We start from the raw sequence: 19,109 nt of genomic DNA, 5'->3' as shown, positions 1-19,109 counted from the left end.
ATTAGTACATACTTCTAGATCTACTCCAGTCAGTGACACTAGCTGAATTTCTTGATGCTCCATTTGGCATTCTACTGAGTTTAAGAGCTAGCCTTAGCACAGAGTGACTGACCCATGCAAAAGTCCTGGCCACAGTTGGGGCAAAGGTCTAGGTTAGCCCCTGACTGTGAAACTAATGAGTACACACAAATATCTTAATTTTCATAAATGAAGTATTTTGTGCCTTCCTCTTGGGAGTGGTGGGGGGTTGTGTATGAATAGTAGGGGACACACTGTATGTACTCTTTAACAATTGTTAAAAAAAAATACAAGCTGGAGAAGATCAACAACAAATCTATCAAGGAAAGAAACTACCTACAATCCCATATCCTGATTGGCTGATTTTGTCACTAAACTGGAATGATAACCTAGAATTTGTAGGGAACGGAAAGCCTGTACATGCTTACCAATCTGAGCAGAAAGGAAGGTAGTGGGGGAGCTTATGATAAGACAATTGGCTAGGATTCTGTTATAATAAATCAATTAAACAAAGTAAAGGGAAAAGTTAAACATTTTAAAACAAGACAAAAAAAGGAAGGTAAGAGCATCTTCTAGAGTGTCTAATCCCACTTCACTCCCACTGGCCTGTTTGTCGGTTACTACAGATATATATTTTTTGAAGTGTTTTACTGGCTCAGGCTGGGTAGGCTGACAGTCAGTCTACCAGAAATCGTGTGACTTATTTACTTCCCAACAGCCAACTGTGAAAAGCCATTTGCCCAGAGCAAGCCTATCTCAAACAAGACACAGCCAATCTCAATTTGTGCTGGCCCATCTCCACTGAGGCTGGATGGTGACAGCCACATTTGATTGAGACTCCTCTCTCCTAACTGTTGGAAGCTTGGTGACTAAATTAAAATCTTGCATGGTCTAGAATGATAGGTATCCGTAATTTGTGAAGGGGATCCTTACTGGCAGAATAGGATAGTCTCTATGAGTTGTTTTATTTTGCATGCATTATATACACATCTGTTCTGGTCAATTTAAAGTAGGATGCACTGAAGTACAGGGAAGGGGCTTGTTTCAGTTTTGTCTCTCACCTACGCAATTAGAAATGTAAAGACTTAGAAATAGCAAAAACAAAAACAATGTCATTTAAGCCACACAGCTAATGAAGGGGATGCTGATCTATTGACCAATTTTGTAAGATTTCATCGTACAAGAAACCAGATTCACAAATGTAACTCAGCCAACAAGCTGTTTTACATATCATGGATATAGGTCACTTTTGAAGTTTGACTCCAGCTTTAATGAGGACACTCAAAAAGCCCTTTTCACACATATACTCGTGAAACTGTCTAGGAAATCCAGAACAGCCTGTCCCTGAAATCTTTCTAAGTTGCTCTTTCAAAAAAGTGCCTCACAGCAGGGGATTTCCCCTGAAGGAGGCGTGGGGGGTCTCAGGAGGCAAGTCACGATGTTTAAAACCAATTCAAATGGCAGACACAGAAATTATGGCAGTCTATGCGTTTATATATGCGCTACATTTAATTGGACATATTCACAGCATAAACTAAAGAGCAAATAAGAACAAGAGGGCGAGCATTCAAGAGTATGTGCTCTAAAGCCTGGTTTATGCTTCAAATCTTCACCAAGTACGTAGCCTGATGTGGACCTCCTAAAAAAAAAATGTACCTACACGTCAAACAAAGCAGACCACAAGCCCTGTGATAGCTAGGTACCGTGTCTAATCATGGCGGAGCTGAAAATACATTTTCTTTGTATAATGAACTTCTCTGTGGCTATGTCAGAAACCAAATACCACATACTGCCTACTACATACTGAAAACATATATACTGTATTCTGCATACTAACCCGACCGTTCCTTCGGATGAGATAGCATCAAGCTAACTGTAACGAGACCATCGCTCATCGCTCCATAATTATGATTCAACAACAATTTGCAAACGTTCATTACTAATACGACTCATGTTCATTTTAATATCTTAGAAATTGATTTATTTGAAGCTGCTTATTGGCTCTACGATTGAATGATCTGAGAGCTAAAACTGGCGATATAACAGGCATTGAAATTGCACTACCAACTAGTGTATTTCAGAGCTACGCAGACACGTCAATGCACAACTATGTAGTGCAGGGGTAGCCCCGGTGTAGATTAGACGCAGAAGAGTAAGCCAGGTTTAAGATTATACCAGTTGGAAGGTATTAGCAGGAAATAAACGTCACAACCCCCCACCCACTCCCTCACAGCCAATTGTCTTGAATATTATCTGCTATTTTCACACATCAGCTCACCCCCCAATTCTGCAGAAGTTTTACAGGGGGACCAGCAGGAAAATATCAGGTGAAACTTTTGGCCACTTGCTTTCATATATGCAGCTTACCCTGAAAAACTTAGGAAATGTTTCAGTTCTGTGCATGTGTTAAAAAGCTAAACAAGATACACAGACAATTCAAGAGGAGAGAGTTAAAAAGATATATGGTGATAGCTTCATTACAGAGTTGGAAAGCACAGCTTACAACTTGCTTTAAATGACTTTGAATGCCCGACCAGTTGTATTGAATGTCCCTGGTGAGAGTGGTTTCAGGTTTTCTTTCTCTTTCAACCCTCCAACTTTAAAATAAGAAAACTGTTTCTATGGCAAACATTCGTAGCCATCTGGTTCAATAGCCCCCCTCTTACTCCAAACTGTCACTGGACGGAAGCCATTAACTCACCTGTTGGTCAATTGGTGGATTCATCCATTGACATAAGGAGACTGGTGGGCAAATTATGTACTCAACAAAAAAGTAATCAATTTTCCTATCCTTTGACTTTAAACAGAGATGATGTCAATTCCTTTGAGGCACTTTGATCCATTAAGCTCTGCATTATGGACTGACATTAACAGGAGACCTCATTTAGAATGAAAAAGGGCGGGCTGACCGACTTCCTGCCTCAACGGACATTTGGGTGGCGGGACTAGATTTAGGGGTTCATATGGCTGTTGGTTAAAATCCATTTTTGTCTGTAATGGATTTGTATGATCGGAAAACATGACTACCCTGAAAGAGATAAAGGACAGCACCTGGAAAACACTGATGGAATTCGAAGCAGTTCTCACCAGTTTATTAAATTACTATTTTTCCTGTGTGCGTCACAAGAAGCATCTTGTAATGTCCTAATTCATTGCCTCTGAACTCAATGACCACTTGAAATGGTAACGTACTCAAATGTAAATGTATAGCAACAAAAAGGAGTTCAATGCTTGCCACTTGATGGTAACAGGCTTTAATTTGCCGTCATCTGAAAGAAAGCTACCACCATCTGGGATGGCATTTGTGGTGTGGTAATTCTGGGCAGCTCAGGCAGGTTTTACTGTAAGGCAGGTGCATACACATGACGTCTTTAAGTGTCACGTTAGCGGCTACCAGCCTCCTTGTTAATCCTGTATATTTTCTCTGTTTTCTGAATGTCACTGCCTCCTACGCTGTTGTCCTTTCATTTACTGTAGACAGACAACATGGACATTGATGAAATTTTGAGAGCACATAATCGCTAGTGGGGGACAGAGTATAACTAACCACACACCTAACATTCACACTGCTTACATTATCTTTGGTAGCAGCTGGCAGAAAATGTAATTTCATACAGCAGATGTGAATTAGAAATGAATCTTTATCATTTTTCTTGAAGCACTGAAGTCTATTTAAAATGTACTTTGATGTGATGAGAATGCAGACACTTCATCACTTCAACTCTGAAATGCAGCCATTGCTTTATAACTTTTGTGCTTAGCTCAACTAATCTTTTGCAATACCTGGCACACAGGCTTATTTCAAAGACTCCATAAATATCAAACACATTAGAGTATTCTAAGATTTCTTAGAGGCAGTCCTATTCTTAGACACCTATTAATAAAAGAGAAATGCTCAACTTGTGATTGTTTAAACATTCTTTAAATAAATATAAACCATAAATGACTAATTGAATTCCCAATATGTGATTTGAGATGTTTTCCCCTCATTAGAGCATGAAGATTGCACATCACCTTTGAAGCTACTGTGTAGATCATAACTGGATCACTTTTCTTAAAACCCCTTTCCACAGACAATTCATTAATGGACGTCAGTGAATGGCTGGATGGCCGTCTGACACATGAACAATAAAGCAATGGATTGGCCCTCTTGTTCTTTAACAGCTCTGTCAATAAAACTTTCCCTGCTAGAGGTGGAAAGGGTTGTATTACCTGTACTGACCGATGGTTGAACCCATCATTGCTGCTTCGGAGTATTTAATAAGCACAAATATAAACTTTGAGAGACCCCTTGCCAAAAGGTGAATGTCAGATACCTTTTTGCTATCAAAACCATCTTCACTGAAGAACTTAGCTGATTTAAGAACATACATTTTGGGTTATTTTGTCATTTAGATAGCATGGGTCAGTAGAATATTTACTCATGAAATAAGGCATTTATTTTTTAACTTCAGGATCTTCTCCCTAATGGTCTTGTGTGCTGATGTAACTTGTATAGAGGGGTCAGCATTAATTTAAGTCTATATCATAACCTGTTTTTTTTTTTTAAATGAAAAGGGATAATATTGGGTCTTTCTGTAATAGACCAGCAAAAATATTCTATTAACAGAAAGTGTTGGGGCAAGGAGATATTATAGGTTCATTTTGTGACTAATTTAGATCAGTTTGTGTATCCAACAGATTTCTGCTTTTTGGACAGCTCTTGATAGTTGATAAAAAAAAAAAAAGTTTTATTTGAATGCAGGGAGTATTTCCATAAAATGTGGAAAATTCCATCTGTGAGGAAACTAAACAGGCGAGTCATGGGACCAGCCTGTAAAGCAGATTGTTTATTTTACATCCTTTGACAGAGCCCATCTATGGACATTTTGGAACAGTTGTCTTTTTTTCCCTAAGAAGGATGAAAAAAAACAACAACCCATCATCGTAGTCACTTCCCACTACTTTGTGTAGGTACACTTACCGTAGATGAGCACAACTGACTCTTCGATGGCGTGCTGGTAGCTGAACTGGGAGTCGAGAAGCGCTCTGCTGACAAAGGAGCCATAGAAGGTGGACTGGTACCAGCCCACATGCAGATGGTCGATGTTTACGTGACGCAGAGAACGCATCATCTCCATCTGGTACTGGACTAGAGAGGCAGGATGAGAGGTGGGGACCGAGAGAGGGGGAGAGGGATGGGACAAAAGAAAGGACAGAGAGAAACATTTACATTCAGAATGACTTTCATTCATATCAGCTTTTTTTTTTTTTTGGGGGGGGGGGGGGGGGGGATCTGTGAATATCTGGTCTCCATCTGGAAGTGGACATGGTGTACAAACAGAGGGATGGAGATTGAGGATGTGAGAAATGTTGAGAAAAAAATGAGCAACAGAGATGTGAAGGACAAATGCACCACAACAGAAAAAAACAAACAAAGGCTTTGTCTCCTGTTATCAAGGAGCTGTGGCAGAGATTTTCAATAAGGGATCACCAGTCACCCTTTCATTCCGTATGTCAGTAATATATCCTGGTAGAGGGAGGAAGGTGTGACAGATACACGGGCAGGCTTCAGCAACTGCAGAGAACGCTAGACACATTGCGAGGAGAGCCATTTCATTACGCCCGACACATCCTAAGGACGCACAGCCAGAAATATAAACAACCTGCCTTGTCGGCTGTAAGTAACAACCAAAGCAAGCGAGCAAAACAGCATCTCCATGCAGGCTGGCTGGAGGAGGTTGATAAATCAGGGTGTTATTGGGCAGCTGTGGCCCCCTAGACCCCAGCCTGTGTAGCACATCCCTCTCCCGATGGGGCTGTTAACGGGAACAAACTGCAAAGGGATGGTGGGACGCAGATATAAAGAAAAAGGCAAAGAAGATAGACAGATGAGGGCGGCAGAAGAGAAGAAGTTGGGAAATAAAATGGAAAGGGGGGGGGGAACTGAAAGAGGAGTAAGTGAAGGAAAATGTGACGTCATTTTGGTACAAAAGGTGACATTGGCTCTTTTCTAAAGTCCTGGATTTGACCCCTGGATGTGCTGTTATGTAAAGCGGGGGGGGGGGGACTTTGGTCAAAATGTGTTAACGTTTCACTTGGTCACTTCTAGGCGTTTGACCTCCCACACACTGCACTCAGCTCGGGACTGCATTTTTGGATTAAATGTAGAGGGAGTTTTCAGTCATGCACGCAACATTTTCCAGTTTGTTTCCATTAATTTATACAGCTTTTATAAAAACCTCCCACAAACACCTCTCACTCACAGTCGTGCGTACCACTGCCTCTGCTGTACTCCAAACGGAACTGTTCTGCCCACGAGAAGGGCAGAGCTGAATTGCCTCTTCGTCATGGCGATAAAGTCTCACTGAACTGTAAAAACATCTGGATTGGAGCACATGTTGGTGACTGCCAGACAGGCACACCCTATTCACAGTCTGTCCTGTACTAATCTTACTTTATAATCTAGCCTTTTATTTAGTGATTGACATGGTCTGTGAGACAAAAGGTATGGAAGAATACAGGGGCGGGGGGGGGGGGGAGAGAGAGAGAGAGAGAATTACAGACCATGAAGCAGCTCAGTGGGGAGGTGTCAGTTGGGTCTGACTGGCAATGCGTGTGTGTTTCTTAGCCGTGATCTTAAGCATAGTAACAAACCCATCGGAAACCTAAATGTATGGTATGTTTCATAGAGAAAAATTAGCTGGTGGGGAGTAGGAGGTAGAAGAACTTTGACATGTCGTCTTTGTAATCTTGAGTCTGCAGTGACATACCAGAAGTAGGTGAAGAAAAAAAGATGAGATTGGGTAAGAGGAGTTATAGAGGAGGAAAAAGGGAGAGCATGACGAAGGTGAAGAGTGTTTGTGACAGAGAGTCGGGAGCGAGCGGCCCGGCCTCGGGGCAGGCCAGCAGCAGACCCCAGCTCAATGGAGAGGAATGGCAGCCCGCCACCAAACCAGTGTATCTGCACCTCTATGCCAGTCAGTACATGTAGTTACCTCTCAAGCACCACCGAAGTGTATACGTGCCCTAACACCCCATCATTAGGAGAGAAATTGTGCACAAAGTGATCTGTCTCTTGGAGAACTCTGAAGGCTGCAGGATTGAAAACCGGGGCAGGAAAACCAACGAGCTCTGTCCTATCTTAACCAAACATCCACTCCCTGTGCACTTCTTTATAACCTTAATACATGAACACCGTATTAATGTGCAGCGTCCAATTACCTTGTTTTGATAAAAATTCTGTTCTGGTGATTTTCAAAATAGAATGGATTTGTTTAAAGTGTGTACCTGCATGGAACCTTCTATGTGTACCTGTATGTTCAGTCTATGTTCATACAATGAACATACATCCACACTGCCAGCTCCCCAACTACTGCAGTTTTCTTTTCACTTTTATAAATTATATTGCCTCTTCTCATGAGGAGAAGACAACTTTTGAAATGTTTGTTGAATGGAGGTCAGTTCTATCATTTCTGATGCATTCCAGGACGTCTAAATGCTGAATGGCTTTTTGCGACTCATCGTGAAGCATCGCTCGCACGTGGGGACATTTCTGATCTAAAACGGATTGTTAGCTGCACTTGAATGCCAATATCTATTTATAAAGATAAATAAATCTTTGTCATATGGAAGCTGGGAAGTCATCACAGTGGATTGTTGCTATCTGCTTTTGTTCTCCATATGGAAGACTTTTTTTCACACCAGAGCGTGCTGGTCCCTGATTGGTCAATACTACTCAGATTTCAAACATACTGCAGAGGAAACAAGAACGCTTTCCAAACTTAAATCCAGACCTTTGAGAAGAGATTCTACATTTTTGTGTAAAATCTGTAAATAGAGATTGATAGTGTTACCCAATGCATGCCAATGTTTTTATTTTTTCTATTAACTTTAATAGAAAAAGCAGTCAAAATCATCTCAAGCTCACAGAGTTCTTTACAACAAGGTTCAATCTGACTGTGTACAATCATGAAGACTGAAATCAAAGTCATGGATCTAGGGAAGATTATGAAAAAAAAACTTCTGAAGGGCTGAACATTTCAATGGCGAGTACAAATCCAAAGAACGTGGGACGGCACCGAGCTTTCCCCGAGCTGGCAGGTCAACAGAGCCTCAGAGAGCTCACAAGTGACCAAGATCCAAGCGCGCAATCACACCAAGAGAGAGATTCTTGGCAGAAATTAAAGATCATTCTGCAGAAACGGCAAAATGTAGCTCTTCGCTAAACATTTCAAATGTGTTCTAGAAACAGAAAGTGGGGCCAAGTGATATACAGTGAAAATGCTCGACGTTCCTCTGAATCACAAATCGCTGTGTTTGGATAAAATTGTTTCCTATTTGGTTTTAGGGGACATTTGTGATCTATTTCAACAATGTCCCAAAGCATGAAGCTAAAGCAAACAATGCATTAGCTGAACATCAATAACTCATGAATGCACATTTTGAAATGAATTGAGACATGTTTGATTTGATTTATTTCTCTTCCTAAATACAAAACATTAAAAACAGAATTGCTGTACCATGATAGTTTTGTAAGGTTGTTCCTGTTTAGTCTATGTAGCTTTATATTTAACGTGATTAAACTATAAAAAACAAATGAAAGGATAAAATTGGAAGGAAAAAAAAAAACATACAGTCCTTGAACTAATCAGAATATACACTTTAACACATAATGCATAAAAAACAAGAGCTCGAGATGAAAGTCTTCTAATACTATTAACAAGACTAACTCTACTTCCCCCGGGCAACTTAAAGTGACTGGCAGATTTACAAACAAACAAATACATGCTGTATCCCTGGTCAGAAGGAAATAGACAGAGGACACATGTAGAGAACAAACTGAGATACAGCCTCTTAGCTTAACTGAGATTCAGATGGCTGAGAGAGAGAACAGGCCAGTGGCAGACCAGCCAGCTCATCCTCCACAGATCCAATTCAGAGCACAGAGCCTGGGAAATGCCGCAGGATCACTACCTTGTTTGTTCATGAACCAAGAACTACAGCTGCGGAACAAATAACAAAACAAACTTTGGGACAATCTGACTTAGGTGTGTATATGTGTGTGTGTGTGTGTACTCGAGTATAGTTCAGTGGTGAAATTTTGGAGAACTCTCACAGACTGCAGCAGGAGAGGTAAAGTTAGCCTCGATGGTCAACAAAACAAGTATGTGTATATTCTCTGTATTAATGATGCTAGAAAACAAGTGCATTATTCTAATGGTAGGTGTTCTGCCTCATATTCATGATTGTGGTTGATTCTGAAAAATGCTTGCTAGTTTATTTTTTTATATAAAGTTAGCATGTTTGGCTGCTCATTATTTGGCAGAAAAGTTCACTGTGCTGCTGCCTGTACTGCTCAGGAGACTCAGAGGCAGTTGAAAAGGATAAACATTGATCTGCTCTGATACACTTTACTACAAGTTGTAAAAATTGGGGGTTAGCTACATGACAGATTTCTTCTCTTTCTATTTCTTAACCACCCCGAGTAAAGAAAGGGTAAGAAGGGTGCTCAATTATAAAGTTACTGCAATTATTTGAGTAGATTCCAGTATACCGAGCTATTTTTTTTTTTACTCTGAATAGAGGGACTTCTTGCTCCTTGTTGTTGAATTGCCAAGACAGTCTGTAATATTGTGTGGACATTAAAAGCAGCATCAACCAAAAATAGACAATATCAAGGAGCGGAGGTGGGAACATGCATCACCGTTTGCTTTTCCTCACTCATGTCTGCTGCCTTTCTCATTAATCAATCTGGGGCCCCGGGCCAGACAGGGAAGGTGTCTGTCCACAGCATGCCTTTGATTGTGTGTGTGTGTGTGTGTGTGTGTGTGTCTGACAGAGGCTGAATGAAAGTGTATTTAAAAAGAGTGAAACCATGGAGAAGAGAGAAAATTGAGAAGATGGAAACAGGATGTTATAATGTTGAAAGTGCAAAATGTTTGAGAGCAAGAATGGGTTTGTGAGCAGATGTGTGTTTTCTAAGCGAGTGTGTGCTCTAATGTGTGGAAAGAGAAATTTTAAGGCGTGTGAAGCCTTAGGAGGGCATGTTCTGTACATGCTGTACATTTACAAGGGTGTGTGTGTGTGTGTGTGTGTGTGTGTACAAGCATAGGATAGACAGGGTATTTATCAGCTGGAAGCTAAACCCCTCACCTTGGGCAGTAATGTGGAGAGTGAAAATCAACAAGGCACTACAAGCGTGTGTGTGTGTGTGTGTGTGTGTGTGTGTGGGGGGGGGTCCCTGCAATGAACCAGACAGATAGTCCATACTCTAATACTCAATGACACAAGAGGTGAACTGCATCAGACCTTGCATGCTGCTGCAGGCCACAACATCTCAGCGCAGGCAGCAGGGTATGTGCTGGTATGTGGGACTGTGTGGGTTCGTCTCTGCATGTGGAGATGCACGTATTTGTGTGTCACAGCAAATTCTAATCACCCCCATGACAGGCTGAAAGGTCTTGCCTGGAAAGTCTGCTGCGGTGTAACACATCACACACACCCCCACACAACCACTGGGCAAAGTTTATTCCCACTTATGTCAAGTCGAGCAGATAAATAATAGAATGAAATGATGTTAAATGTCTGTGATTTGTTGCTCAGCTTGGTGAGAGAGATATTCAGACATTTAACTGCTTATTAGCACCAAAAGACCACTGGTAGAAATAACCTGATCGTATTTGTCCAAAATCTTCCCTCTCAGATGCCAAAAAGGTAGAATGATGAGCTTTAGAAAGACACGATGAAGGAGAAAACAGGGTTTGGAAAAAATTTAAAAAAATATCTTCAAAGCTTGTTTCAGACCAAAAATATAGAGCTGTGATTGAACTGCACTCTGAAGAAAAGAAACGCTGTTAAGTCTGATCAAAGTCAGGCGATAGGCTGAAGATACTTGTTTTTTTATCCTCTCAAAGTTGACAAAAAACAAAACATACAAACAACCATTTTGGCTGACTTATTGGACTGAAAGTTTTGCTGGCTGCTCTAAGTGACTAATTCTTTTTCAGCGGTGACAGCAAAGCGTGCTCATCTTGGCATTTCATGAATACTTCAGAGCCAAGAGAAGAACAAAACGAATGTTTAGAGGCATTACGATTTAACAACACACAATATTATATCAGTGTTTGGCTGAGTGCAAAAGCCTGTAAATCCACTTCTTCTCCACTTTTGACCCATCCACACACTGCTGACAACCTTCTTGAACTCTGCACTGACATTCATTCATTGCTCAACACAAACACACTGTTAATAGAAAAACGCATTAATTGATAGTATTGAATCCCAATACTTGTTGTGATGTCACACTTTCATTAACAGTTTTTATGTTTGTATTTTTTCGATGGCTGAGGGTGGAAGAAGCAAGGTAAATGGTAAAATGAGAAATGGACTTGAGCTTGTATAGAATCTTCTGCCTACTCAAAGTGCTTTTACACCACATGTCACACTTACTCATTCACACACTGATGGTAGAGATGGCTATGTAAAGTAACTAATCCCATTCATACACATGCATACGCTGCCACTGAAGCAGCGGGAATAATTAAGGGTCGAGTGTGTTGCCCAAGGACACATCAGACATGTTGCTGTAGGAGCTGGGGATCAAACCCCGACCTTGCAATTGAGAGAGGACCAACTCTTCCAACTGATGATTCTTTCAATCTCAGTACAATATTTGTAATATAGTTTATGTTTTTTTTTTATTTTAACTGTTAATTTCTAAGTAAAAGTTTCTAAGTTTCGTTTCTGTGCACTGTTCAACTGGCAGGCTTTTGTTCATCTGTAAAAAAAAACAACAACTATATCTATCTCTAAAGATAGATAGCCCCAAAAATTCATCTACACTTGTTTAAATAAAGGGTGGAAGCTTCTGTTCCTTTGAAGCATTCTATAAATACAGTTGGCCTGACAATACCCCTTATGAAAGGAAACACATGTGCCATTGTCTACTATGGAGAATAGAGAAGTGGATTTCACTGTTGGAGGGCCTTGAGACTCTCTACCTATTCTGCCTTGTTGTTGCGATACTTCTCTTTCGTTTACCTATCCTCCTCTAACCGTGCTTCTCCTCTTGAATCCCAAAAGAGGAACAGAGAATACCTAATGATATTAATGTGTTCCTCCTCCTCCTCCTCCGAGTGTGCTCGTCACATTACAAATCGCTGATGAACTGTAGATTCCTAAACTCTGAGGACCCAACTGTTTCAACGATGCCCTGCGCACTTTTAGGTCAATATCATTCATATTTGAGGGGAAATGTAATTCATTTTTTGAGGAGACACCACTCCTCATGGACTGAAATATAATCAAGCTAGAAAGTGAAAACAATGACTGCACAATGAATGAACGGGAGGAAAGAAGCAGTTATTTTTCAAGGACACTCAGAATCTGAAATCTGCAGATGCCCAGAAATGTCTCTTCTCTGAACCCTTGAGAGGCAACGTTATAGTCTCTCCAAATGTGTATTTTAGAAACATTTGACATTCTCAAAAAACCTAATATTGCACGTATCCATTCCAACCCTGCCCACACTTCCCGTGTGACACACATTTAACATGATAGAGGCACTGATAAAAGTGTCTGAACACCTTATTTCCTCCATGAACAGACAGAGGAGAAAACCTTCAATGACTTGTCAGGTTCTGTTACCTCATTTGTTACGCTGGGCTTCTTTTGTCCCACCGGCACAATACAATACACCAATTAGGCCTTGAGCTAACAGACACTGCCCAGGAGCATGCTCATAAGTGCTACATGCATAAGCCGTGCATTGATTTTTTTTTTTTTTTTAAGATCGGTTTGCTTTTCTCTGTAAAATACAATTTTTGGATTCCAGCAAGAAGCACACACAAACAAACCCAGCAATACTCACATGCACACACAGACACACACACCTGCAGGTACTTTTAGAGAAAATAAAAGTAACACCAGACAATAGAACCACCCAGAGGCAATGTAAGTTATGAGAGAGAATGATTTTTAACCATGCCAAAATAAAAAAAAATGAAGGGATAGCTTGGTTAATTTGAGAAAAAAAAAAGAAAAGACAAAAGAAGGACGATGATTCAGCTTAAGTTTTGCATTTCAAAAATAGTTAAAAGTCTGAGTAAAATATAATTGATACAGTGAAGTCATTAATAAACGTTTGAAGTAGTTATCTTAAAGTAATGGATAAGAGCTTAGAATTGTTCATGTGAATGTGGCTGTAGTACGAATGCATCGTAATGTGAAAAGTTTTCATGTTTAAATGTGTGCGAGTTTAACGCACATTATACATCAGAAAAAACTAGCTGGAGGAGCTTGTGTTTGATACAATGTCTGTATGACACAATATTAATGAGGTCTACAAGTTAACATCATTGTGAAATACATGGGCGGAAGAAATAGGAAAGGTCACAACGGTGAAGTGACTCTTGAGGACGTAAAGAAAGAAGAAGAGTGAAGTGTGGCAGCAGGTAGTAGGAGGGGAAGGACAGTAAGCGCCCGTCTTCATCAGGGCTGCAATTTTCTAAGTGCAGCAAATGTTACATAGTGTGTGTGTGAGAGAGAGAGAGACAGAGGGCACATGGGAAGCTGACCTATGACATGATTATGGATCTCTGAGGTTCAGTGTGTGGAAAGGGAGAAAATGATGAGTCATGGTGGCCGGAGAAGAACTAGGATTGCAAAACTTGATAAAAAAAAAATCAGGGCTGATATAGATACTGATGTTTTTAATAACTATATAGATGGTTGCAGATTCTGATACCAATGTTCTTTTCATTACTTCTTTTGGTGTCAAAAATACCAACATATCTTCTCATGTTTGACCATGAAAACACAGAGTGACAAGTCAATTCTTCTACCCAATAATAATAATAATAAAAAAAAGGTTAAGAGCAGACACCAATATAATTACCTCTAATATAATGGTAGGGGAAACACTGCTTTCACCAGCTCAGTAAAAGTCTGAGGTTTCTCACAGAAGAGGACTTCCTAAAATGTGCTGCATCTGTCAAAGACATTAAGTGAGAGTACATTGTTTCTCTCTGCGTCTCTAAAAGAGAAAAAAAAGACAAACACTTTCTTTAAAACGGATCGTCGAGGTCGGCTGGTGCTGATGTGAGAGGGCAGATAGGCGGTCTGTGTGTCATGGTGTTTTGTCCGTCCACGTGTTCATCCGTCGGACCGAGGGAACAGTGATAAATGTGGGAGTTGTCGGGAAGTAAATGTTGGTATCGAGTTGTGGTCTGGTCCAGGGTGTCAGGAGAGGTACGAGGCTAATTTCCAGCAGCAAGGCTATAATGGGGTGTGTGTGTTTATTTGTGAGAGCATCTGTGTGTTTGTGTGAGTGCACCCACAGCGGTCCTTGTTCCACCTGGCACACTGGATTAGGTGCAATTAATCTTAGTTAAAGCAAGCCCTTCGGAGCGTGTGGGTGCCGTACACGCGCATGCACAAATACATGCACAAGAGGCCACAAGCAGGCAAACAAACACACTCCGTGATGCACAGGAGAGAGAGAGAGCACAGCGAGGCAGCTGCTTTGTGTGTACAACACACTGACGAGTTCACCATATGCACATTTGACAGTGCTGCTTGTCACAGGGCTTTGTTTTTGTAGTGGCAATGAGGAGCTGATGTGGAAGGGGGCATTTTGTGTGCCTGCTTGCTCACATGTACACACATCCTATTTGATCATTTGAAAGGGAGGAAGCAAAAAATAATTAGATTTGATCACATTGTCGACGCTCGTTTAACCTATCGTTAAGCACATTTTCTAGCTAATAAAGGGAAGTGCAGAGGGTGCATGTATAGTATGGAGAGTTGAACACTTCTGTAGTTCCTTAAAATTGTATAAGCAGCCATACTTAGTCTGATATGAAGAAATTAGGTAAGACACTTACATTTAATCAATACCACATCTGAATTACAAACCAGCGCAGAGGGGACATGCATGAAACAATAAATACCTTTTTAAAAGGGCCACACTCCAACAATCTAAAGGACACTTAGCCTCCCGGATAAGGAGCTCAGTGTCTACACGGGATTCATTTTGTGCAGCAGCCACACCAAACCATCAATCACCAATGTGTCCTTACCTATTAAGGAAGCACTTCAACAGTCAGACATTCATGAGTAAATACAGGAGCATCAATGGTTAACAGACAAATAGAGAAGCACATTTAGAGGAGATAAATCAAATATCCAAAAGTACTATGGATCATGAAGCCTTTGAAATAAGATTACATTTAAGTGAATAAAACATGGACATAGTTGGTTTCTGAAGAAATGAAGCCCAGCGATGGCAGTCGCCATTATTGCCAACGCTGACCACCTTTCTGTTAAATTAGTGACACCATTTGCCTTTCACCTCCTGGCAAATACGACCACATGACAGTAATCCTTCCATTTAAGTTTGTAAAAGTATCATCTAAAAGTTTTCTGTGTTATGTTACCTCATTATCAGTCAGTTTCACAGAATTTGAATATTTAAATATTTGTGTATTTGACTGAAACTACAACAGGTGTAACATCAAATCCGTAAATGTATCTTTATGTAAACGTTAATCCATCATAAGCACAGCACTTAGCAACATCTAACAAAGTTACAGTGGCAAGGAAAAACTGCCTTCCTCAGATTCAGGTTACTTTATTTGTACCAGTAGGTAAATAAAGTAACCTGACACCACAAGGGGTCATTAAGTATTGACATGGGTCAAAATGACACAGAAATCAATCATATCAACACTTAAATAAAATCAAATAAACCCAATCCTATAATGTTCTTCGATTGGGTGGCTGAGTTATTATGTCTTTTTTAAATTGTTACAAAAGTGGTTTCTGTCCTCTCTTCAATTTACTCATCATTGCTACTTTTCTTCTTGCTCTATGTTTTGCAGACTCTTTAAATGCCCCCACATCTGTTTACTTCTTCCTGCCCTAACTCTCCATCTTTTGCTTGGTTGCACTCATTTCCCTCCTAACTTTCTCTCTTTCTACATCCCCCCATCACAACACCTCAAACCTCCCTTCCCCTCTCTCTTACCACCCTCAGCCATGTCCTTTATTTCCCTCATCCTGGTCACATCCTTCTTGCCTTTCTTTTTTTTTTTTTTTTTTTACTTTTTGTCCTCCCCTTACTCCCACCAGCCCACCTGGATTAGCAGCAGTCTGCAGTAATGCGTTGTGACCGCCCTCCCTCCCCCTCTCCTGCACAGTGACACACACAAAATTTTTAATGTGGGGCAGAATTGTGATGAGACAAAGAAGCGGATGAATAAAACAGTGGAACTGATGGCGATGGTGACGGCACCTGGGGGACCCACACTCTTGATTTATAACGCTGGGTGAGCATTCAAAAGCAGATACAGCCTCAGCTCACTGCTAACAGTCGGGCTCAGACCGACGCTACAGCGGGAGAGAGACAGCGAGTTCAGATGTGGCGAGAGAGGAAAGGTGAAAGGGTTGGGGCACAACATTTTTGGGGGGGATTTTTAGGGTTCAGGAAAAGGCAAAGTGGCCATCTTGAAATCCTAAAACAATATTACATCTCATATCCTCAATGTTTATAATTCTCTTATAAAAAGGCAGGCTGCCAAGAGATTTCTAATTAGCCTCACTGAGGAAGAAGACGGAGGAAATCAATTTCCCATTCAGGGCAGGTAGAGTGATCTATTGAAGAGCTAACCCCAAAGAAGACCTTATAAGAACTGGAGAGGGCCATGCTTTTTAAAAATACACACAAATATTCCCATCTCACTGCATTCTGAATAGTGTATTTACAGAGAGGAGTTGAGAGATCATGGCAGAGATGCTTTTAATCCGCCTGACTTCAATTAACCCACCATGAAAACGTCTGTCACAGTCGACAATTAAACTCCCGAAAAGCTAACCTTGAAGACCCTGGTTGAGCAGAGCTGCTGATGTAATTGACCTTAATTAGGTCTGTTTGTGTTTTCACTTCTACTGCTTCGCTTTAAGAAGATTAACATTTTTCTTATTAGTTTTTACAAACATCCCCTAAAGTGGACATTTGCCAAAAATTTCATAATTATTCTAAAACAAACAAATGTTATTAACCAGCTGGAAAGAATACATCAACAAACAAGTCATTTTATTTTAAGCCTGCGCTGTTTTTCTGTAGTCTTGTTCAATCGGTAGCAAAGCGCAGTCCTACTTTGAGAAGACAATTTTAATTTCTGTGACGACTTCACTATACCATGCAAAGAGAAAATGAAATTTTGGCTAACTATTGTTCAGCCTGGTGTTGAATCCATTTCAAATTAGACTTCTTTGATATAAAAGAGGAAAATAGGGGGGGGGCTCTTAATAATGAAAACACCTGCTGCAGACTGAAGGATCCAGGAGAACAGAACTGGAACAGAGGATAAGAGGAGTCAAAAAGAGAGTTGCAATCAAGAGGAGAATGTTCAATGTCGGTATAAAGAATCATTGGATGGACAATGATGGTTAAAGAAAAGTTAAAAGAAAGTAGATGATGCAGCTTTTCTACCAGTCACAGTCAAAACAGAGATTACGACCCCTCTGCTCTGTCTTCTGTTGTTCTCTATTACGGGCAAATCCCTACAGTGACAAGAGGACCAGTTAGTGTACAACAAATAGGAGTTAATTTGTCTTTAGAAAATTATCACACAAAAATATATTAATAAAAATATATATTATTTGAACTCTTTGTTTTGTGGGTATTTTTCTCTCATTTTTGTAGACACCATGATAGTCAGACTAGGATAGCAAAGTAAGTTAGAGTGTTAACACCCTAAAATGACTTTCAATAAAAAGCTCAATACAAAACTGTCTCTTAGCATATTTCATATTTCTCATAAACCAATCAAAGCTCTTAAAAAGTTGTCTGGATACAGGCAAGTTGAGAGAAGAGTAGCGGTGAACATCACTGACTGACAGATCTGATGTCGATTGTTAGCTGACGAGCACAGCCCGGCTGAGAGCAATAGCCTGTGTCTGCTAAACACTGCATCATAAATGTCACATTCAGACATGATAAGTTGTATTTATTCTACAGTTATGGGGTGACCTTTTTATCCAGAATGTTGCTGATTTGTTCTCTAACATAAAATGTCACATCTTTAAGAGCAGACTGAAGGATGACGTCAGGGAATGTAACAGAACATCAGGCAAACCTCTCTTCATCGCACACAGTGGTTGGAGACACAACTCTCTACTGTCACAAATGTAGGAATTATACACCTGAACCTTTGCTTTCCTCAGATCAATGTACGGCCACACTTTACTTTACAATAGTCTTGTGGTCTTGCTCTTCCCATTTTACTTTAATTGTATGATAGTTTGTATCCTGTACTGTTTTGTCCTTGTATTGTTATGCTTGTTTTTTTGTACCTGTTGTTGAGTTGTATGTTTAAGGGCCCATAGGGACGGGGGAATCAAAAATGAGGCTCTGAATGCTGTCCCACCATAAAGACAACATGGGTAAAAATAATCCTTGCTTAGATTGTTCTACTGACTTGGGTAGCTTTCATACACACTTTAAATTATATATTAGAGAGCAGTAGCTTTCAGAATTCAACACAACACCTGGATCAAACAAAAGGCTTTTAGGGGAAAAGTGCTTCAAACTAAAGTTGAACTCTTTGGTCACAATCATAAAATGTACGTCTGGCATAAGAGAGAGAAGCATTGAAAAAGAACTCACTAACCAGTAAGCGTTGCAGTGGATTTATTATGCTTTGGACTGATGTGCAGGCCAGAGGCATGGTAGGGGCAGACCTTTTCTCACAGCACACATTTTGATTTGACAGCATGGAAAGGCACAGGCGTTACTAACAACATTAATGATCGCTCAGGTTCCTGTACACCATGCACCAGGGCCATGGACCTGAAGTACCGCGACAGGGAATGCAGCCATGATTAATAGTATTGGTTAGACCAATCACAGAGTCACAGAGTCAGGTTTGAAAAAGGACTATTGTTCAAAGTGCTTTTAAAAAAAGTACCTAAATGTTTCTCAGAAAAAGGACTTGAAGGAAACACAACTGGACAAACAGTGCTACAGAACAAGGATACTTTCAATACATCAAAATGGAACCAAGAATTGATTTAGAGCTGATGAATCTGGTGCAAGGAAGACAAATAAA

The 19,109-nt window shown here is 40.4% G+C and overlaps 1 protein-coding gene across 1 annotated transcript in view; it reads right to left on the bottom strand.

Annotated features, from left to right (window-relative positions):
• Positions 1-19,109, bottom strand: part of LOC109997918 (eukaryotic translation initiation factor 3 subunit H) — a 58,121-nt gene that overhangs the window by 23,143 nt on the left and 15,869 nt on the right. The window contains exon 3 of the mRNA XM_020652585.2: positions 4,982-5,149. Coding sequence (XP_020508241.1) covers positions 4,982-5,149 — 168 coding nt within the window. The remainder of the gene's footprint in view (positions 1-4,981; positions 5,150-19,109) is intronic.

This window comes from Labrus bergylta, chromosome 8 (genome assembly GCF_963930695.1).
Source record: "Labrus bergylta chromosome 8, fLabBer1.1, whole genome shotgun sequence".
In the NCBI taxonomy this organism is placed as follows: Eukaryota; Metazoa; Chordata; class Actinopteri; order Labriformes; family Labridae; genus Labrus; species Labrus bergylta.
The sequence above is the reverse complement of the archived record's forward strand: the minus strand, read 5'-3'. Positions and strand labels throughout refer to the sequence as shown.